At 39.9% G+C, this 27,415-nt stretch overlaps 1 protein-coding gene and 2 pseudogenes across 3 annotated transcripts; 2 read left to right on the forward strand and 1 right to left on the reverse strand.

Moving 5' to 3' along the window:
• SNAPC3 (small nuclear RNA activating complex polypeptide 3) lies at window positions 1–26,985 on the forward strand. The gene is made up of 9 exons (XM_079790222.1): window positions 1–328; window positions 1,300–1,377; window positions 5,696–5,780; window positions 10,661–10,765; window positions 13,428–13,577; window positions 18,940–19,022; window positions 21,557–21,721; window positions 24,419–24,526; window positions 26,824–26,985. The coding sequence occupies exons 1-9, from the start codon at window positions 21–23 to the stop codon at window positions 26,969–26,971; spliced, it is 1,230 nt and encodes a 409-aa protein (XP_079646348.1). The 5' UTR covers window positions 1–20; the 3' UTR covers window positions 26,972–26,985.
• On the reverse strand, window positions 13,668–17,211 carry LOC307110544 (proteasome maturation protein-like; annotated as a pseudogene). The gene has a single exon. The product of its transcript is annotated as a proteasome maturation protein-like (transcript).
• Window positions 17,541–17,862, forward strand: LOC307110545 (oligosaccharyltransferase complex subunit OSTC-like; annotated as a pseudogene). The gene has a single exon. The product of its transcript is annotated as an oligosaccharyltransferase complex subunit OSTC-like (transcript).
• Window positions 26,986–27,415: the final 430 nt, after the last annotated feature.

Below are 27,415 nucleotides of genomic sequence, written 5' to 3' on the forward strand. Positions count from 1 at the left end.
GGGAAGGGAGCGGGGCGAACATGGCTGACAGCAGCCCGGGCGTCCCAACGAGCAGCGGGGCTTGCGGCGAGCAGGACCCGGTCGCCAGCAGCAACTTTCCAGAGTACGAGATGCCGGAGCTCAACACACGCGCTTTCCACGTGGGCGCCTTCGGGGAGCTGTGGCGTGACCGGCTGCGCGGGCAAGGGGATTTGTCGCTGCAGGAGCCGCCGGCATCCGAGCTGCCTGGGCCAGGAGGGGTCGCCGACCCCGGCTGGGACGATGCCGCGGTGGCGCGGGATCTGGGCTGCGATCTGGAGGCAGCGACTGAGCTGAGGGCAGTGTGCGGGTGAGTGCGGGGCCGAGGGGCTCCTGTTGGGTGGTGCCAGCCCGGGTGCTGCTTTGCCCCTGCGCTCCCTGGGACCCTGGCTTGGGGGTGCCCGGGGTGGACTCCGGGGGTAGGAGGAGCACCGCCCTTCCAAAGCTTTCAACCTGCGGGAGCTTTCCCGTAACCCCGGGAGGGAGGGGGCCCGTGATCCGGATGCATAACTCCTCCGCGTTGGAGGGAAGGGATGAGAGAGCTGGACGAGAGAGCTGCCTGAAAGATTCATTTTTCTATTCGCTTTTTTAATTTTTTTAAAATATATTTTATTGATTTTTTACAGAGAGGAAGGGAGAGAGTTAGAAACATCAATGAGAGAGAAACAGATCAGCTGCCTCCTGCACACCCCCCACTGGGGATGTGCCCGCAACCAAGGTACATGCCCTTGACTGGAATCGAACCCGGGACCCTTCAGTCCGCAGGCTGACGCTCTATCCACTGATCCAAACCGGTTTCGGCCTCTATTCGCTTTTTACGAAAGTGCTTGTTAATGTAGAAAAGCAATTAGAGTAACAGCGACGCGTGCCTACCATTGACAGATGCTTTGGCGACAGAGGACCCTCAGTACCGGTAACCAGATGTAACCAGAGGAGTGTTAAAACCTTGATTCACTGTGGTCTCTTTTGGGGACCATCCTGGCATGCTGTTACTGACATTTTCTCCCCAGCTGCCTTATTTGGAGTGAAAATACAAAAATGACTTTTAAAAAATACTGTTCTTCCTCCATTTATCAGTGTAGGCCTCCTTTAATTGGCCGTGTATGCCTGTGTTTATAGAAGATCCGCACCGATGTTGCCTTGGATTCTGGCCTCCTCTGAGCCGCCTGCGGGATTTTTATCTCCCTTAGTTAGCTGGTGATGTATTTGGGGTACCACCCTGAGTCCCTAGGAACAAGATGCATGATTGCTTTGCCTTTTTTTTGTTGTTGTTTATTTTAGCCTCGATAAACTGCGGTGCCGTGAGGAGGACGAGGACCCAGAAGTCATCCCCGAGGATACTGACCTAGTGACTTTGGGGTATGGAGGACCTTGCTTTTATTATGTGCTACTTATTTAAATATTATTCAAAGGTTGATTGTTGTCATCCCACCCCCTCAATTCAACCATCATTCACATTGTGTCCTTATCTATTGCTGAACCCATGAAGTTGCAGAGAGCCTATAGCAGTGGTCGGCAAACTGCGGCTCGCGAGCCACATGCGGCTCTTTGGCCCCTTGAGTGTGGCTCTTCCACAAAATACCACGGCCTGGGCGAGTCTGTTTTGAAGAATTGGCGTTGAAAGAAGTTTAAGTTTAAAAAATTTGACTCAAAAGAAATCTCAGTCGTTGTACTGTTGATATTTGGCTCTGTTGACTAATGAGTTTGCCGACCACTAGGCCCTATAGCTCCGAAAAGTATCATTTTCCTACTTAGAGTGGTATTATAGCAACTGAGAAAATTAACAGTAAATATATAACTTATAATATCTAGTTCATATCCAATTTTGTGTTTGTTTTTATTTTATTTTATTTTTTTAAAATATATTTTATTGATTTTTTACAGAGAGGAAGAGAGAGGGATAGAGAGTTAGAAACATTGATGAGAGAGAAACATCGATCAGCTGCCTCTTGCACACCCCCTACTGGGGATGTGCCTGCAACCAAGGTACATGCCCCTGACCAGAATCGAACCTGGGACCCTTGAGTCCACAGGCCAACGCTCTATCCACTGAGCCAAACCGGTTTCGGCTTTGTGTTTATTTTTAAAGGTATAATAATCTACTTAGATATCAGATGCAAGCTAAATATTTTGGTAGTGCCTCTCAAACTATCTGGTAAAGGACCAGTTTTGTTTGTTTTTTTAAATTTTTGACATCCATACTTTTGTAAAATAGGATAAAAAATGAATTGCTAGAAAAATGGTATTAAAAGATAAACGCAATAAAAGTCCAAAAGTTCAGGCAGGCATTGTAACTCTGCCTTGTTTTTTGTTGTGTGTGTTTTGTTTTGTTTTTGTTTTTTTGTGTTTTTTTAAAATATATTTTATTGATTTTTTTACGAGAGGAAGGGAGAAGGAGAGGGAGAGGGACAGAGAGTCAGAAACATCAATGAGAGAGAAACATCAATCTGTTGCCTCCTGCACACTCCCTACTGGGATGTGCCTGCAACCAAGGTATATGGCCTTGACTGGAATCGAACCTGGGACCCTTCAGTCCATAGGCCAACGCTCTATCCACTGAGCCAAACCGGCCAGAGCTGTTTTGGTTTTTTTTGAAACAAATCAGTTTCCCTTCCCTACTGCTAATATTTACATTAGCAACCTTTGGAGTGCTAAGGAAGGCTCCTGTCTGATTTATTGGTTGTGCTGTCATCTGAACAAGCTCATTTACTAAGAAATTGTCAATGGCTCTACCCTCTTTTATGGACACATTTTAGACTCCTTCCTTAGACCTTTGAAACCTTCCACATATATAGCTCAAATTTGCCTTCTAGATTCATTTTCAATCACTTTCTCAAATGTCAGGATGCACATGACCCCTCTCCCATCTGAAACTACCCCATCTTTGAGGCCCTAAGATTACTTTCCACATTACTAAAACCCATCTCTGTCCCTTCTGGAATGTCTAGAAACACTTCTAACATTTCTAAAGTCTTTGAAGACACATTTGAGAATCCAGACTCTTTCATCTGTGTATTGCCCTTAAGCATATTATGCTGCTTTGCTCCCTTTGGTGCTCTTTAACTATTGTTGATTGATTAGTTAGATTTTTCCTAAACTGCACATCTGGTGTGTCACTTTCCCTGCAAGCCTTTCAGTGGCTCTTAGGCACAAGTCCTGGGTTCTTAAGTGGCTCACAAGGGCCTCTATAGAATGGGTCTTGCTGATCTTTTCAGCTGTCTCTGCAGTGCTCCAGCCACACTACAGCTCTCTTTCAGTTCCTGCAGTGTGCTCTCACTGCTGGCCTTTGCCCACAACACTTAGTGTTCTTTGATGTGCCAAGGTTGCGGGGTCAGTCCCCAGTTAGGGCACATATAAATCAACCAATGAATGCAAAAATAATTGAAACAACGAATTGATGGTTTTTTTTTCTCTCTCTCTCTATATATATACCTCTGTACTCCTACTTTCCCCCCTTCTCCCCCTCTCCAAAAATCGGTAAATAAAAAATTTTAAATTAAATTTTACAAAGAATTTATTGTAATATCAGGATACAAAATTGATATATGAAAAACAATACCCTTCATGTACACAAACAACAATTAGAGGACATAATGGTAGAGAAAAATCCCATTTACAGTAGTCAAAAAGGTTAAATATTTAGGAATAAATTTAATAAGAAATGTGTAAAATTTAGGAAACACAAATAAGGAAAATTTCGAAAGACTCAAAAAAAAAAAAAGACTTGAAAAAATTGAAAGATATCCTTTGTTCTTGAGGAATAATAAACATTGTAATGATGTCAGTTATTTCTAAGTTAATTTATAAATGAAGTGCAATCCCAATAAAAATATCAGAAGTATTGATTATTTTATGGAGTTAGACAAACTGATAATAAAATTCATATGGAATATATGCAATAATAACTAGAAAAAATTCTGGGGGGAAAATTATGAGGGCATAGTAATTCTGCCAGATATTAAAATATACTACAAAGTTCTCATAATGAAAACAGTGGGTACTAGCTCAGGAATTGCCAAAAAGACAGTGGAATAGAAGGAAAAGTTCATTTATATTTAAATAGGTATGGAAATTTGGTATGATACTACATAAGAATAATTTCCAAAGGGATTGGGAATTGAATGTAGAGAGTGTGTATTTTCTAGAATTAAGTTACTGGATTATAAATGATAGGAGTTGGGTTTCTCACTTGTGGAGAAAGAACTTATAAACAAGGGAAGGTTGAAGGCTAAAATGAATCCTGTGATTTTAGTTTGGGATTGAAAGTATCATTATTAACGTATGGTTTTAAATATGTAACAGAAAAATGCAGATATCTGTACATGTGTGGGTTAGTATACATATGTGTTTCCCATTTCTCTCTGCTGCCAAGCCTAGAAGCAGTGACTGCAGTAACAATGAGGATGCCTAGCACCCAGATACTGGTTTCTAAACGCCTCTCTCCAATAAAGGTATTAGGACTCCTAGGAGAAGTGGTTGATTCCAGGGCTGAGACATGGAAATAGAGGATGAGCCTTGAGCCTCTTAGGGTACCAGAAAGTAAGGACATGCTACAACAAGAAAAAAAAATGATGGCTTATTGAAAGAACAGGAGCCAACTTGAAGAAGCTCCTAAAGGACAAAGCTAGAACAATTTGAGTAACAAAATAATGATAGTATTAGATTTTAACCTATAGAATAAGATAAATAAATATGGGTTTATGCTAATATAAATGACCAAATAAATAAATGGGAGGAAAGAGACAGGTCTTCCTCATAATATCAATGAATAAATGTAGAATGAGGGAAATAGAGAATCACCATTAGGCATAAACTATAGTAATAAATATTGTAGGCAAAATCTGTGAATGCTCAAATTTCTGGGTGAAAGTTTAAGGAGAAATGAGATGCATAGTTTTAAAATATCTCCCCCAAATACTTGTCAAGTACAAAGGAAAAGTATCTCTCAAGTGTAGGAACTTGGGAGACAAGGTAAGCATCACCAGTGATAAGACATACAGGGTGGGCAAAAGTAGGTTTACAGTTGTGAGTATGTAAAACAGAGTAGTATATTCTTGTATTATTATGTATTAATTGTTGTATTTCCATATGAAGAGCTGTAAACCTACTTTTGCCCACCCTGTATTAACATCATTAACCTCTTGATGATACAGTGAAGGACATCATTATTCTTGTGGTATTCTTGCCAAAAATGTATAGGCTAACTCCAGTCATGAGCGAGCAGCACTCAAACCCAAATTGAAGAACACCACAAGATAACTGATCAGAGCTCCTCAGAAGTGTCAAGATCATGAAAGACAAGGAGAGACTGCAGAACTGTAAAAGACTGGAGGAAAAAGGAGAAGAAATGCAATGTGGTGTCCTGCTCAGAATGCCGGGACAGAAAAGAGGCATTAAAAAAATTTTTAAGCATTAAATTTAAATATTTGTGAACTTCCAAAAAGGTCAATAGTTAATAATACTGTATTAAGGTTAATTTCCTAGTCTTGATCATTATACTCTGATCATGTAAGATGTTAACATAGAGGAAGCCAGGTGAGAGATATAAGGGAACTCTTTGTACTATTTTTACAGCTTTCCTTTGGTCTAAAATTAGTTCAAAATAAATGAGTATTGAAGATGTGTTTGAAGCCCAGTAGAGAATGTTGACGTTTGATTGTTCTTGTATCTGTAATAGAGTTAGAAAGAAGATTTTGGAACGTCGGGAAGAAACATTAACGATAGATCGAGCCTGCAGACAAGAAGTACTTGCTTATGAGATGGTAAGAGTCTCATCTTGTTCACCTTTTCCCATGAAACCATGAACTTCGTCATTGGATGAGGGCTAATGATGACTGTGTGGTGGCTTTATATTCGGTATGCTTGGTTGAAAGCAAACTAGAGAAACTTTATTGGGACTGGGAAGTAGTCTTTCATCTCCTTTGTTAAATCTATTACTACATATTTTATTCTTTTTGATGCTATTTTAAATAAAATTGTTTTTTTAATAGGTTTTATATCCTGCAATTTTGCTTCATTTTTTTAATTAGCTGTAACAGGGTGTTTTTGTGTGAATCCTTTACACTTTTGTACACTGAAGATAATGCATGGGTGCTGGCTGGGTAGTTCAGTTTGCTAGAGTGTCCTCCCAGTATGCCAAGGTTGTAGGATCGATCTCCTGTCAGGGTACATACACGAAGCAACCAATGAATGTGTAGGTAAGTGGGACAGCAAATCAGTGTCTTTCTCCCAGGGACTTTATGTGGTGATTGTGCAGATGTTGCATGAGTTCTTAAACTAAGAACTCACTCTAAGTCAATCAATAAAAAAATTTTTTTTAATTAAAAGAAAGGTCATTTTTCTGTTAACAGATAACTTTATCTCTTTCCAGTTTGGTTCACTCACTCTGTCTTTCTTCCTTCTTCCCTTTTCCCCCCTTGCCTAATTGCTCTGGCTAGAATTTCTAGAACTGTGTTGAAAGAAGTGACAAAAGTGCACATCCTTATCAGTCGTCACTGTTGAGTGTGATCTTCGCTGTGAATTTTTCACATACAGCCTTTATCATGTTGAGTAAATTCCCTTCTATTCCTAGTTTATTTAGTGTTTTATCATGAAAAAGAATTGGATTTGTCAAATGCATTTTCTTCATCAGTTGAGATGATGATGTGGGTTTTCCTGCCATCATTCTATTAGTGTGGTTTATTACATTGATTAATTTGTATGTGTTGAACTTACCCTTGTATCCTGAATTTAAGTCCCACTTGCTTGTGGCATATAATCTTTTTAATACACTGTTGAATTCAGGTTGCTAGTATTTCATTGAGGAGTTTGGCATTTATATTCATAAAGGATATTGGCCTTTAGTTTTTTTGTAGTGTCTTTGTTTTACTTTGGTTTCAGAGTCTACTGACCCCAGAATGAGTTAGGGATTTTTGAAGATTTTTTTGAGGACTTGGAGAAGGGTTAGTGTTATTAACTTCCTTTGCTATTTGGGAGAATTCACCAGTGAAGTAATCTACTCCTCGGCTTTTCTTTGTTAGGAGGATTTTAATTGCTAAGTCAGTCTCTGTATATAGATCTACTTTGATTCTCTATTTCTTCTTGAGTCAGTTTTGATTGTTTTCTTCCTTCTGCTAGCTTCAGGTTTAGCTTGCTCTTTTCTAGTTCCTAATTGTATACAGTTAGTTATTGATTTCAGATTGTTCTTTTTAAGGTATGTGTTTATAGTTCTAAGGTTTTCGTGTTTGTACTGTTTTTGCTGCATTTCATACATTGCTTGTCTTGTGTTTTCATTTTCATTTGTCTCAAGGTATTTTCTGATTTCCTTTTGACCCATTGGTTATTTGTGAGTGTGTTGCTTAATTTCCACATATCTGAATTTTTCAGTTTTCTTCCTGTTATTGATTTCTAGTTTCATCAGTTGTGATGCGAAAAGATACTTTTTATGATTTTAGTATTTTTAAATTGATGAAGACTTGGTGGTCTATCTGGAGAATGGCCTTTGTGCACTTGAGAACAGTATGTATTCTGCTGTTGCTGGATAGAGTGTTTTGTATATCCGTTAGGTCTTGTTGGTTTATTGTGTTGCTCATGTCTTATATTTCCTTATTAATTTTCTGTCTGGTTTTTCTACTCATTGAAATTCTGGTATTGAAGTTTCCAACTATTGTAAAACCATCTATTTCTTGCTTCAGTTCTGTCAATTTATGTATTTTGGGGTTCTATTTTTAACTGCATGTATGTTTATATTTACTGTTTCTTCTTCTGGATTGCACCTTTTATCAATATATAAGGTGTCCTAAAAATGTATACACACTTTGAATTATTGTAAAGGCAGTGTTTATTAAAATACATTTCATTTTTTAAAAATGAGCTATCAGCTGTTAAAGGGTGTATACATTTTTTGGGGAACACCCTATCAAAAGCCCTTCTTTGTCTTTTGTAACCTCTTTTAACTTAAAGTCTATTTTGTCTGATAACAATACAGCCACCCAGCTCCAGCCTTTTTTTGGTTACTATTTGCATAGAATATCATTTTCTGTTCTTTTATTTTCACCTTCTTTGTGTCTTCATATCTAGAGTCTCTCCGAGAGAGGGGAGAGAGAGAGAGAGAGAGAGAGAGAGTGACTGACTGTGTGTGTGTGTGGTTTTTTATCCAATCTGCCAGTCTTTTTGCTTTTTTAATGGGAGAGTTTAGTCCATTTATATTTAAAGTAATTACTGATAAGGACTTACTTCTGTTTATTTGTATGCATATATATTTTTGTTGCTCAATTCTTCTATTCCAGCATTTTTTTGTATTTAGTTGACTTTTTTGTGGTATATCATTTTGCTTCCCTTCTTTTCCTTCTATATATGTTCTTATTTTCTTACTGGTTACCTTGAGGATTACAATTAACATCTTAAATTATAACAACCTAGTGTTGATAATACCAACTTTGTTTTAGTAATATCCAGAAGAATCAATACACTGCTCCTATACATCTCCATCCCTCCCCCTTTAGATTATTATGGTCACAAGTTACATCTTCATATATTATCTATGTGTCTATTAACATAAATGTATAAATATTGTTCTGTGTGTTTGAATAAAAGAAGTTATAAACCAAAAGTACAGTAGTACCTGGTTTTCATATTTACTTACATAGTGTATCTGAAAAAATGTCCGAATTTCTCCCTCATCTTGAAGGATAGTTTTTCTAGGTATAGAATTCTTGGCTGATAGGGTTTTCTCTACCTTCTCTCCCCCCATGGCTTTTAAAATATATATATATTTTATTGATTTTTTACAGAGAAGAAGGGAGAGGGATAGAGAGCCAGAAACATCGATGAGAGAGAAACATAGACCAGCTGCCTCCTGCACACCCCCTACTGGGGATGTGCCCGCAACCAGGGTACATGCCCTCGACCGGAATCGAACCCGGGACCCTTCAGTCCGCAGGCCGACGCTCTATCCACTGAGCCAAACTGGCCAGGGCATCCCCCCATGGCTTTTAATGTGTAGTCCCACTGCCTTCTTGTCTGCGTTTCTGGTGAGAAATTGGTTGTTAATCTTATTAAAGAACCTCATTTTCTTTAGCTCTGTATATAGTTTTCTTTAGTTCATTGAGTACATTTAAGGCAGTTGATTTAACATCACTGACTAGTAATTTCAACATCTGGGCTCCCTCAAGGATGGTTTCTGTCAAATTCTTTTTTTCTTGCAAGTGGCCCATATTTTCCTGTTTCTTTGTGTGTTTTATAAGTTTTTTAATGAGAACTGGACATTCTGTGAGTATATTTATTACTTGTTGAGGGCTGGAGCTATTTGGGACTTTTCCAAACTATTTTTCCAATCTGAGTATTATGTGTTGTGTATTATCACTGATGTTTCTGTTTCATTATTTCTGTGGTCAGCCAGTGACCTAAGATTTTCTTAAATGTCTGCCTCTACAAATGAGAACAGTCCTGTCCCTTTAAGTTTCCAATAACTGCTGTTGGGGGAAGCCAAAACCAAGGCAAGTTTCTGCCCCAGTACTTCAGGGCATCACTAGACCAACCCAAACACATAAGCCCTAGTATTTGGAGAACAGGGTCCCCACTGCCTGTCCTGGCATCAGCCACCGTTTCTAGGCCCAGGGGCTGCTCTTTCCACATCTGCAGCAGGGCTGAGGAATGGGGGAATGAGTGGTAGTTGGTTTGTACCCTCTCCTCATTTATGAGAAATCAGCAGCTTGTTCCTTCATTGAGCACTCCCCTGGCTGATACGAGCATCTGATCAGGTTCCACAGTTCTAAATAGTGCATCCCTCTCTCTCTTCCCATCTTACTGGTTGCTTTGGTGGAGGGACTGATCCTCCTTCACCATTTCGTGTGACATCACTCCCACTTACTTTTAAAATGTATTTTGTACTCTGGCGGCCCCCTTTTTATAGTTATTTAGCAGATGTAAAAGAAAGTGTGGTTTGGTCTAAGATGTGACAGTCTTGTAAAGAGCAAGAGTTTTAAAGCCAGACAGATCTGTATTTGCATCCTATCTTGCTGGTTTACCTAAAGTAAATCTGAACCTTTGGCTCATCTATCAAAGTATGAGAGGAGGTATGAAAAGATTTGTAGTTGTAAATGCCCATGTTATACCAATATTACTGTAATTGATATTCCTATTATTCCTGTTTTATTATCAGTTGGTAAGCACTTAGTGCCAGACATCTTACAAGATGCTTTATGTCAGTGATGGCGAACCTATGACACGCGTGTCAGCACTGACATGCATAGCCATTTCTGATGACACGCGGCCGCTAAGGCGGCCGCATGCCGAGGATGAAACATTTGCTGCTCCTGAGGATGAAACATTTGCGAAATAATGTTTTTTCCTCAAAGTGACACACTACCCGAGTCATGCTCAGTTTGTTGGCGAAGTTTGACACACCAAGCTCAAAAGGTTGCCCATCACTGCTTTAGGTACACATTCCCAGCAACAGGTCTATAAAATAAGTATTTCCTCTGTCTTACAGGAGATGAAACTAAAGCTTAGAGGGGTTTTTATTAATTTTCTTGAAGTAGAATTAGGAGTCAAAATCAGGGCTGTTTGACTCGGTTATTGCTCATAGCCATTGTCCCACACTGCCTCTTCTCTGAGTCATAGTGATTTTAATGTCTCTTATTAATTTGTTTTCCTCCTTCAGGAGTCACATGCCATAGGAAAAAAGCCTGAAAATCCAGCAGACATGATAGAAGAGGGGGAACTTATCCTCTCTGTGAATGTTTTCTACCCTGTTATATTTCATAAGGTCAGTAGTAAAACCTTTTGGATTCCACAGATAATAGGAGTGACTTTTGTCAAATGGTTTAATTATTTGAAGAGTCATATATCTTAGATAAAATAGCAAGTACTATTTTATCTGGCATTGTGCTTATGCTCTTGGGTTCTTTATTTTAGTAAGAAATATTGTAAATAAGATCAAGTTGCAAATCATCTCTTGATTAATATGATTGCAATTTTAGTGTTGGAATACATACCCTGGTTTCTGCATTGGAAGCAACTGCAAGTAGATAGAAATCCACATGATCCTAATTATATGTTGTTGTGAGGGTTGTTTTCTCCCCCAGGAGTGGGGTGACTTTTGTTCACCAGTTTAGAATAGTTGGGAAGTTATATAACTAAAGACAGCTCCTCTTTGATGAAAATGCACAAAGTTAACAGGTCAGGGGTGTCTAGGAATTCCTTAGGAGTCTCTGATAAAAAGAACTATCCCGTACCAGGGTGTATGTATTATTATTATTTTAAATATATTTTTGTTGATTTTATAGAAGAAGGGAGAAGGAGAGGGAGAGAGAGATAGAAACATCAGTGATGAGAGAGAATCACCAATTGGCTGCCTCCTGCACGCCCCACACTGGGGACTGAGCCCGAAACCCAGGCATGTGCCCTGATTGGGAATCGAACCGTGATCTCCTGGTTCATGGGTCGACGTTCAACCACTGAGCCACACCAGCTGGGCGGGTATATGTATTCTTGATTCCTCAAATAGATGTTATAAACTTCGATAAGGTTAAATGCAATGTTACTGTACATACACTGCACTTGTGAATAAATAGGCTTTTCTGAAGCATCTGGAATATACTAGTAGTTAGTAGTAATTATCTTGTTTGATGAAGATCTTAAATTGCCAATCAAAACCAAACCAGTACAGTGGAACCTCTGGGTTTATAACATTACGATAGTGAATAGGTTACTTGACTTCAGTGTGGTAACTTCCAGGAAATTTTAAAAGAGAGTGCTGCTAGGTGAAGTTAAGAGTCCACAGGCTTTTCATGCTGATGTCATTTAGTAGCATCTTGATTATAAACTTTAGCGTAAACTAAAATAAAGTTCTGTTACCAACTGTCTTGGTCCATTCAGGCTTCTGTAACAAAGTATCACTGACTGGGTAGCTTATAAACAATAGGAATTTATTTCTGACCATTGTGAAGACTGCAAGTCCAACATCAGGCTGCAGCATGGTCAGGTTGGGCCCTCTTCTAGGCTGAAGACTTCTCTCTCACATGGCGGAAGGGGCTAGGGAGCTCTGCGGGATCTCTTTTATTTATTCATTAAAAGAATTTTATGGAGCCCTAGCTGGTTTGCTCAGTGTTTAGAGCGTTAGCCTGTGAACTGAAGGGTCCCAGGTTCGATTACGGTCAAGGGCAAGTATTTCAGTTGCAGGCTCGATCCCCGGCGTGGAGGCACATGCGGGAGACAACCAGATGTGTCTCTCTCACATTGATGATTCTCTCTGTCTCTCCCTCTCTCTTTCATTCTCTAGAAAATCAATGGAAAAAACATCCTCAGGTGAGGATTAACAAACAAAAAGAATTTCATTAATTTTAGAGAGAGAGAAAGGGAGAGGGAAAGACAGAACATCAGTATGTGAGAGCAGAACATTGGCCGCCTGCCTCCTGCATACCCCCAACCCCACCCCCAGGGATTGAATCCAAAACCCAGGCATGTGCCCTGACTGGGAATAGAACCAGCATCCTTTTGGTGCACGAGATGACGCCCAACCAACTAAGCCACACTTGGCCAGGGCTTGCTTGCTTTTTTTTAATAAGAGAAGTTCATTTAGAAAGTACAGAGATAGTAGAAGGGCCCTTGGAGCTTAGGAGAAAGGAGGAGGTAACACGCCTGGGGGGATGACGGGGGAAGGGGAAGGCGCGGGCATGCTCCTGGAGCCTGGGATAAGAGCAATGCCATTCGTGAGCACACCCTCATGAGCCAGTTACCCCCAAAGGCCCCACCTCCTCACACCGTCGCTTTGGGTGTCAGAATTCCTACAGGCATGTTTTGGGCGGACACAAACTTTCAGACCTTCGCACCACGTGTCTCAGTTATACCCAAGGATTTTCATTTATGGAGGTGACTGAGTGACAACAGGAGAGGCTAATGCCACGGAAAGAAGGTTTTTATTCCTTACACTTTCTGAGAGGAGGGGTGTGCCATGCTGTGTAGGGCCACAGGGGAAGCACCGGTGTCCGTCGGGGCGGAAAGGAGGGAGGGAAAGGCAGAGGCCACAGCCTTTATTAGGGTTTCCGTGAGAAAGGCGAGGCAGGAGAGGGAACAGTTAGGGGTGGGCTCTGGGGCACACGCAGGGTTTGTCCTGTGTTGTCTGTGCCTTGATTTAGGATAAGTGAAAGTTGGCTTGGTGTGTGGGAGTTAGATAAAGGAGGTGGGCTCAGGGTATAGGCTCTGTATCACAGAGGAGATATAAACAGCTTTGGCCATTAGTTTGGATCTGTTCCTAATGAATGCCAAATAGACAAATACGGAATTTAAGAAAACACACAACACCAAGTTATGAGGATCACTTAAATCAAGAAAACCAGTAACTTAATTCAGATCTGATCCTGACAGGATTTATAGTTAAATTTCTTATCTCTAAGCGGACACTTATTTATTTACTGTTTGACTTTTAGCACAAAGAACACAAACCATACCAGACGATGCTGGTACTGGGCAGTCAGAAGCTCACGGAACTAAGGGATTCAATTTGCTGTGTCAGTGACCTCCAGATTGGTGGGGAATTCAGCAACACTCCTGACCAGGCCCCTGAGCACATCAGCAAAGTAAGGTGCTTTTTCTTTTTTATTATCCCCATGAAGCAAGAGGAAATAATAGTACTGAGCTAAGGATGTAATGGTCACTCTAGCAGGATCATCAATATTCCAGTCAACGCTTTCTTCTTCTGTCCATTCCCTCAAAGCCTGTCTCTTCTCTGTTCTTTGTCATCAAGACTTTTTCAAAGCTTAGGCTATAATCAGTTTTGATTTCCTCATGTCCTATTCCTTTTCAATCATTCTTTGTACACTCTTCCTTCAAAGGTCATAGTAACCACCTAATTGTTTAACCAGTTGATCTCTCTTCCATGTTGATACAACTAGATCTCACTGTAGCACTTGAATTTGCTGTTCAAGCTCTCCTCTTTCAAACTCTATGTGAGTTTGTTGTAAACGGAGACTCCAGCAAAGGGTTGGAGTCTAGGTGAGAATCTCATTGCCCATAGAAGGACCTGTCTGCTTGACGACCAATACCAAACAGGGACATAGCATCTGATGTTTGTCATTGCTGGTGGTTCTCTGGGTGATGCTCTCAGGAGGACAGAGAAACTGACACACTCACTGGGTAATTATGCAAAGGAGAAGACTGGTAGACTGCTATCCAGGACGTTTTCAGAAGGGATTCCTTGCCCAGTAAAGTAGTAGGGCCTTGATCCTCTGAATTTCATGATGTGCAAGCTTGAACTAACTCTTTTACCTGGTACAACCAGCAGAGGACCTCAGAGTTACTGGCCCACTTAGGAGGGGCAGCACCTCCTGTAGAAGAGGGAAAAGAGGTTTGGATCAGCTAGAATGGAGACAGAGTGTGGACAAGAGCCATCACAATCTCCATTTTTATTTGTTCCTGTGCCACCAGCCACATAAATGTTATAACTTAGGTTTTGTCTTACTTGTTCTTATTCTAATTCTTCTCCTGACCTTCCCCCCCGTTTTCATGGTTTTAGGTGTACTCTAATCTTGGTTAATCTCTCTCCCTATAGCCACATTGTCTCCTGATTTCCAAACCATTAATTTTTAGTGCCTACTGGACATTTTGTTTTGTTCAATGATGTTTATGTCTTTATTCTTTTGATGGTGTATGGCACAGAGGAAGTGCCCAAATAGTTGTTGAAGAAATGAATAAACCACAGAAACCTCAAGCTCAATTTTTTAAAAAAATATATTTTATTGATTTTTTACAGAGAGGAAGGGAGAGAGATAGTTAGAAACATCGATCAGCTGCTTCCTGCATACCCCCCACTGGGGATATGCCCGCAACCAAGGTACATGCCCTCTACTGGAATCCAACCTGGGACCCTTCAGTTCACAGGCTGATGCTGTATCCACCGAGCCAAACTGGCTAGGGCTCAAGCTCAATGTTTAATGGATGACTTACAATTTATTTTTTGTTTTGTATTGTTTTTTAATTTTATTGATTGATTGATTGATTGATTTGAAAAGAGAGGAAGAGAGAGAAACATCATTTGTTTTTCCATTTACTTATGAATTCACTGGTTGATTGCTGTGTGTGCCCTGACCAGGGATTAAATTCACAACCCTGGTGGGTTGGGATGACGCTCTGATCAACTGACCTACCTGGCCAGGGCGTGGATGAATTAGGATTTAGATGGAAAACATTTTTTGTTCTTTTAGAGTTCCCTTCTAATTTAGATATATATATAGAAGCCTAAGTGACTGGACAACTGGACGACCGGTCACTATGATGTGCACTGACCACCAGGGGGAAGACACTCAACACAGGAGCTGCCCCCTGGTGGTCAGTGCGCTCCCACAGCAGGAGCACTGCTCAGCTGACCAACGGGTGCCAGACACAGGGCTTACGGCTGGCTGCCACAGCCGGGAGACGGCAGCAGCCCGGAGACCTCAGCAGTGTGTCAGTGAGCCTACTGAGTGGCAGTGGCAGCAGGCGCAGCGGGGCCGGGATGAGCAGGAGCAGCAGGCAGGAGCAGTAGGTGGCGTTGGACTACCGGTTTTGGCCCGATCCCTGCAGGCTACGCCGAGGGACCCCACCAGTGCATGAATCCGTGCACCGAGCCTCTAGTTAATAATAATGCCAAAGAACTAAGTCACTTAAAATGAAGTTCTGTAGAAACATTTTTTAATGAACAAAATTTTATATACACTAAACTTTCTTTTTGTCTCCTAAGTAAGGCAGTATTTATTCTTTCAGAACCTTTATTTTGGACCCTGGCTGACCCCTTTGAGAGTCTAGAAGTATATTAAGTGGCAGATTTTGTGTTAACAGCAGCCGGACATGGCAGTATAGTATATCATATCCTTTTATCTCTGCAACCACCTGGGAGGAAGGTAATGGTTTTACTCATATTTTCACGAAGAAAAAGAGGGTCAGAGAGATTTAGTGAGCTGTCAAGGGGACACAGCAAAGCCAGTCTTGTAACCAATGCCAGACCGGTAAATGGGACAGTGAAGAAAAATAAAAACTTTAAAGTAGTAGCAAGAAGTTAGGTTACCTAATTAAGTAATTAGGTAAAATTATTTTAATACCTGAAGCTTATATGTCTTTTGTAGTTCATACACTGCTTTTGATTCTCATCACAATCCTGTAAAATAGCATGCCAGGTATTTTGATTTTACAGGTCCCACAGGGAAGTGTAGGTTAAAGAAGAGAACATAGGTCTTTTTACCCTCTCCGAGGGGTCTAATTCCAAGCATATGGCGAAAGACAAGTCTAACGAGTGGTTCTCAGCACAGGTTGCACATTTAATCACTGGGGGAGCTTGGGACAACACTGGTGTTTGAGATACATCCTCAGGGCGTCTCATTTAACGGATCTGAGATGAGACTTAGTCTTTGATGGTTTTGTGATTTTGTTATGTAGTCGGGATTAAGAGACACCCCTGTGATAGAAAGTCTGATAGACTGAAAGTTAAGAAACCTAAGAGTTCAGCCCTTGTCGGTGTGGCTCAGTTGGTTGAATGTCGTCTCGTGCACCAAGAGGTTGCCGGTTCAGTTCCAGGATAGGGTGCATGCCTGGGTTGCAGTTTCAATCCCCAGAAGGGTGCATGCAGGAGGCAGGTGTTCCATGTCTCTCTCTCTCTCTCCCTTTTCCCCTCTCAAATCAATAAAACATTTTTTTACATGTGTCAGTACTTTTAATGGGTACATAAAATTATAGTAAAAAGATGACTATAAACAAGATGTAGCCCCTCCATTTCCATGGTCAGCTCACTACATTACAGTAAACCAAGTTTATATTCCACCATCAAATGTGGTTCTCCCATTAGTGAGAGATGGGTCATTAAGAATATCTGACCTTGTGATGGGTCATTAAGAATATCTTCAAATCCAATAGTCTCATCATTACTCCTCAAACTATCCAGTGAAAGGTTTAAGATGAGAAGAAATGGAAGACGCTGAACCTGTTGTACTGCCTTGAATTCCATTTGCAATGTTAGTGGAGCAAACAGACCCTGAATGTTTCTCAGTGTGGAAAATTCATTTTATCTTGGTTTAGCTGGAAAGTTTTTTCTAATAATTCCAGAGGATGACTGGGCAAAAGTTCATTTTTCACACAAGAAAAACCTTTTCGAAGAAGATCATGACTTTCAAAAGGTCCACTTGCTGATCGCCCAGTAACTAGAATATTGTCCTTTAGCTGAGATCCAAGTCCTCTGATATTCATCTTTAGCTCACTGTGCAAACAACCTCTCAAGCCCGGTAGCGTCAGCCAGCCAATAAAAATATATTTAAAAAGAGAAAAGTAACGTAAAGGTTCAGACCACTTGTGCTACTACTATAGTACTTTGGGCAAGATTGCTTAAGAATAGAAATTCACATTCTGCCTGCCTAAGAGTTATTGAACATATAAAGAGGGAATTCTTATAAAAGCACATTGAAAAAATTTTTAAATGGCAGATAAACACAACTATGGTTATTGTCACTGGGAAACACCAAATACATGGCTGTTTAGTCATTAGTTCTAATATCTAAAATAACTGTCATTGGCTTGAGATGAGAGCTGCTCTCGCCACCACCCACATGGAGAGTTTGTACCGAGTCCCCTTCTTGGTGCTGGAATGCCCCAACCTGAAGCTGAAGAAGCCGCCCTGGGTGCTCATGCCCTCGGCCATGACGGTGTACGCTCTGGTGGTGGTGTCTTACTTCCTCATCACCAGAGGAATAATTTATGATGTTACTGTTGAACCTCCAAGTGTTGGCTCTGACTGATGAACATGGGCATCAAAGACCAGTAGCTTTCTTGGCATACAGAGTAAATGGACAATATATTATGGAAGGACTCGCATCCAGCTTCCTGTTCACAATGGAGGTTTAGGTTTCATAATCCTAGACCGATCCAATGCTCCAAACATTCCAAAACTCAATAGATTTTTTCTCCTATTCATTGGGTTCGTCTGTGTCCTCTTGAGTTTTTCCATGGCTAGAGTATTCATGAGAATGAAACTGCCGGGCTATCTGATGGGTTAGCGTGCCTTTTGAGAAGAAATCTGTGGATACTGGATTTGTTCCTGATACTGAAGTTTTAAAGGTGGTACCAAAACTCTGCTATGAAATATGGAAAAGAATAAAAAGTAGCAGAAAAGCAGCATCTAGTAGGAAACATGGAAACATATTAAAGCTCGGACTAGAATATCTTCTTGGTATCAAAGAGACAAGCTTATACAGTGTTTTTTTCCTGCTGACCTACTAGTACAGTGACATACCAATGTTAAGTGGCATTTTTTCTCGGTTTTTAATTTAAAGAAAATATACTCCATTTCTACACCTATAATATTGAATAATTATTTTTTACAACCATCTTAACATTATTTTGGAGATGACATTTCTGACTTTCAGAAATGAATGTATATTCAGGAAGCGAGATCCCATAAGCTGGGAACTCTGGACAGCTGACCAGTTTTACCTGTGGTGCTTTGCCTTTAAACAGAGTGTGTGATAGCAACACATTATTTTAGATGTGTCTGTAAGACTGTTTCCTGAACAATAAGGTGTATGAAAGGAGCATAAATAAATAATTTTTCTAATTAAATAAAAAAAATAACTGTCATTGCTGAATGCATATAATAAAATAATATTGAAGTTTATTTAATTTCTATTTGGATTTCTTTCATGAATCTCAGAATATACAAATTTAAATCAAACCTAGTAATAAAATAGCAATAGGATAAAATTTTATACCTTTATGCCTGGTAACTAATATAATATTTACATAGGAGGTAACATAGGTTTCCATTAAATATTAAACAAATTAATTAATGAGCTGAGCCTATTCTCTGAAGTTGCATAGTTATTGTTAAACATATTAGTGTAATTTTATGTCATATAAATTTTTATTTAATACTTAGAGCAATTTTCTAATTCCTTTTTCTCAATACCATGTGTTTTCTTATAGGACCTATACAAATCAGCCTTCTTTTATTTTGAAGGAACGTTTTATAACGATAGAAGATACCCTGAATGCAGAGATCTGAGCAGGTACAATTTCCAAAATTCTTCGCAAAGTCTTTCCAGGTTCTAGTTCTCAAAATAGTATTGTCTTCACAAATCCTTTAACTGGTCTGTTAAGGATATTTGCCAAGGAATTATTAGTTTTTGTTGATTTGGGGTAAGAAATTCTCTTTCCATTTTTAAAATATGTGAAAAAGGTTGGTTTAGGTACTAATTAACCAACATTTTTATTCCAGGAAGAACATTTTCCTATCAAAAGCACACATCAGCCATTTCAGGATCTTGCTGGCTCTCCAGAATTATTTTTTAAAAGTATTATCTGCTATTTTAGAAATTACACTAACTCATTTGAGCCTTAGATACATCTAAAAAAGAAACTAAATTCCGCCCTAACCGGTTTGGCTCAGTGGATAGAGTGTTGGCCTGCAGACTGAAGGGTCCCAGGTTCGATCTGGTCAAGGGCATGTACCTTGGTTGCAGGCACATCCCCAGTAGGGGCGTGCAGGAGGCAGCTAATCAATGTTTCTCTCTCATCAATGTTTCTAACTCTCTATCCCTCTCCCTTCCTCTGTACAAAATCAATAAAATATATTTTTTTTTAAAAAAAGAAACTAAATTCCCTTAAACAATTTATTGTCTATTCTTCATATTAGATGATAGCAGTAAATCTCTCACTATTTTTCTGCTTGTTTAGTGTGCACAGTTGTTGGATCTACGTGATATATATGGTTGCTTAAATACAAAACATGAAAAATTTGCATCTAATGATCATGTGAATTAGATCACACTTTTAAAAAATATATTTCTATTGATTTCAGAGTGGAAGGGAGAGGAAGAGAGAGAGAGAAAAACATCAATGATGAGAGAGAATCATTTATCAGCTGCCTCCTGCATGGCTCACACTGGAATCGAGCCTGCAACTTGGACATGTGCCCTGACCGGGAATTGAACTATGACCTCCTGATTCATAGGTCAACACTCAACCACTGAGCCACACTGGCTGGGCAGACTACAGTTTTATTATCAGTGTCCTGGGAAATAGAGTATATACATATATTTTTCTGAATGTTTATATAAATTCTCCTTTATTATAGGAGAATATAATTTTTATATTCTAATGTAGCAGTTCTTTGATGGTTAAGACTAATGTATTTATATTCTAATGTAGCAGTTCTCAATCTCGTTGGCCTTAGCACTTCTTTTTTTTTTTAATGTATTTTACTGACTTTCCACAGAGAGGAAGGGAGAGGGATAGAGAGTTAGAAACATCGATGAGAGAGAAACATCAATCAGCTGCCTCCTACACACTCCCTACTGGGTATGTGCCCGCAACCAAGGTACATGCCCTTGACTGGAATCGAACCTGGGACCCTTCAGTCCACAGGCCAACGCTCTATCCACTGAGCCAAACCAGTTAGGGCTTAGCACTTCTTTATACTGTAAATAATTGCGGACTCCCAAGAGCCTTTTATTTATGTGGGTTAAAGTTATCAACATGTACCATATTAGCAATTCAAACTAAGAAATATTGACTAATTTAAACATTTACATTTTTGTGAAAAATAACTTTTTCAGAACAAAATAAAATAGTGAGAAGAGTGACATTGTTACACATTTTTCATTAAGTCTGAAGTGCTAAACCATGTCATGTAGCCTCCAGAAAAATGGTTATTTATGAGAGAATAAGAGTTGAAAGGGCAGCAAATAACATTTTAGGGTTATTGTAAAGATAATTTTGACCTCATGAACCCCTGTGGGGTCTCAGGAACCACACTTTGAGAACTGCTGCTCTAACAGATGAAGAAAAATTCAGAATTCCTAATTCCAACATACACCAACACTATGATTTTCATTTCAAGACTAGCATTCCCGTTGCAGGAAAAATCCTGCAATAGGGTTTCCTGCTGCACTCTACCCCACCCTGCCTGCTCTCCTCCCTTGTCCCCCGCCCCGCGATCTCCGCCAGCCCCCCTGCTTTTCTCGCTTCTCCGCCAGCCCGCTCTCCTTCCTTCTCCCCTGGCCCCGCCTCCGCTCCTCCCTTTTCCCCCGGCCTGCCTTCTCTGCCAGCCCGCCTGCTTTTCCCTTCTCCCCCGGCCCCGCCTCCGCTCCTCCCTTCTCCGCTGGCCCCGCCTCCGCTCCTCCCTTCTCCCCTGGCCCCGCCTCCGCTCCTCCCTTCTCCCCTGGCCCCGCCTCTGCTCCTCCCTTCTCCCCCGGTCCCGCCTCCGCTCCTCCCTTCTCCTCCCCCCGGCTTGCTTGCTTCTCCGCAGCTTTGCTCCCTTCTGCAGCTCTTGGCTTCTTTCTACGCTGTCTTGATATGCAAATTAGCCGCCATCTTTGTTGGGATAATTTGCATATCTGTCCTGATTGATTGGTGGGTGTGGCTTGGGCGTAGCAAAGGTGTGGTCAATTTGCATATTTGTCTATTATTAGATAGGATGGTAACTGTCCAGTTAATGGGTGAGCCAGGTTTTGTGAAGTACTGCAGTCACAAACTGTTGTCAGTCATTTCTAGTTTTTTTGTGGAGCAATGATACATATCTTGCCTTTTCCCCCCACCTCAGAACTATCATTGAGTGGTCAGAGTCCCATGACAGAGGCTATGGAAAGTTTCAGACTGCTAAAATGGAAGATTTCACCTTCAATGACTTAAATATTAAAATGGGTTTTCCCTATTTATACTGTCACCAGGGAGACTGTGAACATGTTGTTGTCATTACTGACATAAGGTAAGTGGCATTACTCAGAACATTTTATTTCTTGTTTTCCTTTTCTGTGTTTTGCAGTATAAAGGCACAGTTGTATTTTTAATAAGAGGAATAAAAGTAATTATCGGTGCAGGTTGGCTTGGCAACAGCAAAAATAAGTGCTTTCCATTCAGTGACCAACTTTGCATCCTCTATTGTTCATTTTTTGGGGGAATATATATGAGAAATGCTTTACTGTTTATTAGAAGGTTACATTTTTGTAAGTACTTTTTAAAGTGTCTCCATTTATGTACTAGACAGCTGTTACTCAGGTAGTAATTATCCAAATTGCATAGCATACAGGCCCTTTGCAAATTTGCAGCCATATTTCTCGGTTTCTTGTCTTTTTGCCAAAATTTGTAGGAGCTAAAGGGGAACTGGAGAAAGGGAAGAATAATTCTAATATTTGACCAATATGAAGTCTCAGTGCTTTCATAAAGATTTTAAGTGGGAAGGACTAAAATTTTATATTGCTGGTGGCTTTTCTTTTCCTTATTTAGGACATCTCAATTTATGAGAACAGTATATAGGAAAAGCCCTGCTCTATCCCCAGTGGGATTCCCTCTGCAAGACCATTTTAAGTTTTCTTGAGGAGCAATGATATATCCATGTATCTATTATACCAGTAATAGGAACTGATGCATCAGAAAGTCCCAGCTTCCTTTTCTTTGGGATCTCCGTTAACAGGCTCCAAACCTCAGCCTCCCATTCACTGATTCTCAGGAAGCTACCTGAGGAAGTTCTTCACACAAAGACTTCAGACTTGGAAAAGAAAAGCATGGAATGCAAAACAGAATAGATAAGACATAAAAGGAACTCTCGGAATGATGGGAAAGGGAACCCCAGAATGATGGCTGGCTGGCAGAGCAGAACAGCTCCCTTCAGAGACTGGAGCAGGATGGAGGGCTTGGAAAGTGTGTCCAGAGCTGCTAGACCTCCTGTTGTGTATGGCATATAGAGAATGTGTTTACTGCTCTGTCAGAAAGTAGGGAACTGGATTAGTGACAGAACAGGGAAAGCTCAGCACATGCAAACATGAGAGAATTAGTACCTACAAAACAAAGTGTTATACAGTAAAAGGAACCTATAGTCTGTTATGTAGCTTAGATGGTAGTATTAATGCATCATAATTTAAACATTAAGCATTTATTTAACCCAAATTAGAGTAGTCCTGTAGGGACATGTTAAGGGGCTAAATTAAAGAGAAACAATTGTCCCTTGGGTAGAACTTTTGAAGAGCCAGGAGAGCGCATAAACCATAGATTTGTATGAATTTCAAAATTATATACACTTATTTCTTGAATAATGTGTTCTTTAAATTTTGTTCTGGCTGCTCTTACTTTCCTTACATTTCTTATAGTGTAGGCATATTGCTGCACACAGTGTTATTCCTTAAATTGAGGGCAATTTGGAGAGTGATTTAGACTGTCATTTTCATCTTGCAGGTGGATTTAATCATATGCCATCCATAGTTTATTAATTAGTAAACTGTTTCAAAAGAGTTTATTAGTCAACTTCTGATGGTAAAGTTGATATATTGCTACTTTCTTCCTTAAAAAATAGCCCTAACAGGTTTGGCTCAGTGGATGGAGCATCGGCCTGCGGACTGAAGGGTCCCAGGTTCGATTCCAGTCAAGGGCATGTACCTTGGTTGCAGGCACATCCCCAGTAGGGGGTGTGCAGGAGGCAGCTGATCTGTTTCTCTCTCATCGATGTTTCTAACTCTCTATCCCTCTTCCTTCCTCTCTGTAAAATATCAATAAAATAAAATAAATAATAAAATTTTAGAATGTCAGAGACTAGGAACCATTAGAATACTTCTTGAGCAGCACCTTCATTTTTCAGATGAAGAATCAGGTCCAGCATGGTTAAGGGATTTACCCAAACCCACTCAGCTGATGAGTAGCATAGAGATTAATTTTCACTCACAATATCTTAAAGTCCTACCACTTCATATTATACCAGGAATCAGATTTAGATTTTAATAGGTCTAGTAATCAAGAGCCCTGTTGTGACGCATAACCAGTTAATCTAGGTAAATAGCTAGATAAAATACTTAAATAAGATAAATTAGTTGCCCAAACTATCCTATATAATAAAAGCCTAATATGCAAATCAACCGAACAGTGGAACTACCGGTCACTGTGATGCGCACTGACCACCAGGGGGCAGATGCTCAACACAGGAGCTGCCCCCAGAGGGAGGCGACTGGCGGTGCTAGGCTGGCCAAGGCGGGTGCCAGCAGGGACCCCCCAATTGCCCCACAGATTGGCCCTGATCGCAGGCCAGGCCTAGGGACCCTACCCGTGCACAAATTTCACGCACCCGGCCTCTAGTGTTTTATAAAAAGGTACTAAGTTCTAAGTAAAGCAAGGATTCTGTGATGGAATACATTCAAGAAATGCTTCATATAGCATCTCAGAAAGTCACCGTGCATGTTACCATGAAGGGATTTGGGAAGTTCCATAGAAAGCATTGTTTGATCCAAAATGCTCTTTGGGAGAAAGTGTTTCGTGGAACACAATTTGGTCAAACCTGGTGTGCAAGTCAACGTATATTAAAAACTTTTATGAGCAAAAATTTGAAAAATATACCTACTATGTTGTATGTTTGATTCTTTACAAATCACAGAAATTTGTATAATTTAATAGCTTCATTTATTTTTCTCATGTACAAAAGGCTTGTGCATCGAGATGACTGCTTGGATAGAACACTTTATCCCCTTCTTATCAAGAAGCATTGGCTATGGACTAGAAAATGTTTTGTTTGTAAAATGTACACAGCCAGGTAAGTGGTTATCTTTTTTTCTTTTTCAGCAGTATTGATTTTCAGTATTTGAGTATTTTTTACTTTGGTATTTCAATTTTTTTTCTGAGTTGAATCTGAGGGCTTATACTTTGGAGTGTAAATAATATAAAGGGTTTTCCCATTTAGTAGGGAAGTGCTGCAGAACAGATTAGATTACAACTGCATTTTTAAACATCTAGGGGTAGGTCAAAAGTTTAGTTGACAATGCTCAGTGTCATCAGGGAACTATGTTCCATCTCCTCTGCAGTTTACAAAATCAGACTCATCTGTCGTTTCTCCTCAATGAAAAGCACAGCCCAGCAGGTATGGCTCAGTGGTTGAGCATCGACCCATGTACCAAGAGGTCACTGGTTTGATTCCTGGTCATGGCACATGCCCGGGTTGTGGGCTCTATCCCCAGTAGGGGGCATGCAGGAAGTAGCCAATTGATGTTTCTCCCTCTCCCTTCCTCTCTATAAAAGAAAAAAATCAATAAAAACATTTTTTTTTTTTTTAAGAAACCATAACACAACATCTCACATATAATGAGGTCAAATTATGGTTTTCTAGCCCTAGCTGGTTTGGCTCAGTGGATACAGCATCAGCCTGCAGACTAAAGGGTCCTGGGTTTGATTCTGGTCAAGGGCACATGCCCAGGTTGCCAGCTCAATCCCCAGTAGGGAGCGTGCAGGATGTAGCCGATCAATGATTCTCTCTCGTCATTGATGTTTCTCTCCCCCACTCTCCCTTTTTGAAATCAATAAAAATATATTTATAATATATATACTAGGTGTACCAGTTAATAATGGCGGATTTCGTCATCAAAGAAAACACGATAATTTCAAGAGAAACATCAAAAGTGCTTTATTCAAAGTAATGTCCATCGCTAGCTACACATTTCCCCCATCTTTCAGGTAATTTGTGGATACCGTCCCAATAGAACTTGTCTTGTTTTGAGGCAAACCATTCAGAGACCCAATTTCCCACTTCTTCCTATGTTTTGAAGTGCTGCTCAGAAAGTTCATGTGCCATCGATCGAAACTAGTGGTAATCTGAAGGAGCAAGGTCTGGTGAATATGGCGGGTGGGTTAATACTTCCCAGGCAAGATCTTTTAACGTGTCTTTAACTGGTTTTGAAGTGTGTGATGGTGCGCCATCATGAAGCAAAATTACTTTGCCGTGTCTTCTGGCACATTCTGGTCGTTTCACGATCAAAGCATGGTTCAAATAGATTATTTGTTGTCGGTAACAATCAGTATTGATGGTTTCACCTGGTTTTAGAAGCTCATAATACACCACACCTTCCTGATCCCACCAAACGCAGAGCATTGTCTTCTTTCCGAAGCAATTTGGCCTTGCAGTCGATGTTGATGGCTGACCTGGATCAACCCATGATTTTGTGCGTTTGGGATTCTCAAAATAAATCCACTTTTCATCACCAGTCACAATTCGATGCCAAAAAGACTTTCTTTCGTGCCACTGAAGCAACATTTTACTGATGACTTTTTGGTTTCCCATTTGTCTTTTGTTCAGTTGATGTGGCACCCATTTTCCTTCCTTTAAAATCTTTCCCATTGCTTGTAAACGATCGGAAATTGTTTGCTGAGCAACGTTTAATCTTTGTTTTGGGTTCCTCACCACAACATGCTTTTCCAAGTGATAAATAGGAAAGCATAAACCAGTTATTAGATCAAAATGGGAATGAAGGGATGTTAAAACTTTCCATGAGAGAACAGAATTCAGATAATTGAAAAAGCATTTTCCTGTGACTAGTAACATCTCCAGTCAAGACCTTTCAGTTGAATAAAGGTGCACATATCTCTCATTTATATACACTAACATTTTATCCTGAATTCTAAAACAGCTGAAGCTTTCAAATTAACCAGTACTAATTTACTAGTTAAATTAAGCAAAAGTTTACCAGATCTATAGCATCTAACTTGTTTTTCAAGATGGCCTATTAGAAGGAAAGGGTTATGTTCATGTTGACAGTTTATTGGATAAGTATGCCATGGTTAAGTGTATGATGCTTTCAGTTATGGATTTGTACTCTTCTCTACTTACCTTCAAGTAGTCCTTTCAGAGAAACCTGCAGTGTTTCTCTGTTAGTTGCCCTTTTGCCTTGTCGAGTATTGCTAGTGATATGTCTGTATATATGTACAGAAAATCCTATAAAGTATTATAATTATGAATAAGACAGGATGAGGAGTTAATAGTGGGAATGTTATATTTACATATATTACAAGTCATAATTCACAAGAGAAAGTTGATTATGATTTTTTTTTTTTTAACTACAGATGGGTGACCAACAATGACAGTTTTGCACCAGATGATCCATGTTTCTTTTGTGATGCTTGCTTCCGAATGCTTCATTATGACTCAGAAGGCAACAAACTGGGGGAATTCCTCGCTTATCCTTACGTTGATCCTGGAACATTTAATTAATAACCAATAAAAAGTGTACACTGTAGGAGTATGACCAACCTGAAATAATCAGCTAAAGTTACCCCTACTCCACCCCCAAAATTTGAAATTACAGATTTTCTTATAAAGTAACTTGATTTAAATGATTAAAAATATATTTTACTATTACACAATATAGTTCATATTCAGTTCAGTGCATTTTGCCCATCTTAAGTGTATTTATCTTACAGAAGGAGCGCTTTATATACTGAATACAAATCCTTTGCCATGTATACATATTCTGATTTTTCTCCCAGTCTATGGCTTGCCTATTCATTGTATCCTAAATACTTTTTTGCTAATCATTAGCAAAATTCAATTGGTGTTACATCAAGTGTTGGAAGTACTTTGAAAATTATTTGAAGAATGTGAACTACACCATATATCATGAGGCTTCCAAGGTAAAGATTTTTCAAATATCTAATA

Source organism: Cnephaeus nilssonii (assembly GCF_951640355.1).
Source record: "Cnephaeus nilssonii genome assembly, chromosome: 14".
Taxonomy (NCBI): Eukaryota; Metazoa; Chordata; class Mammalia; order Chiroptera; family Vespertilionidae; genus Cnephaeus; species Cnephaeus nilssonii.

Coding starts and splice junctions, on each gene's coding strand:
- SNAPC3 (XM_079790222.1), top strand. CDS start 21: ATGGCTGACAGCAGCCCGGGCGTCCCAACGAGCAGCGGGGCTTGCGGC. Junction 329..1,299: donor GAGCTGAGGGCAGTGTGCGG/GTGAGTGCGGGG, acceptor TGTTTATTTTAG/CCTCGATAAACTGCGGTGCC. Junction 10,766..13,427: donor ACCCTGTTATATTTCATAAG/GTCAGTAGTAAA, acceptor TTTGACTTTTAG/CACAAAGAACACAAACCATA.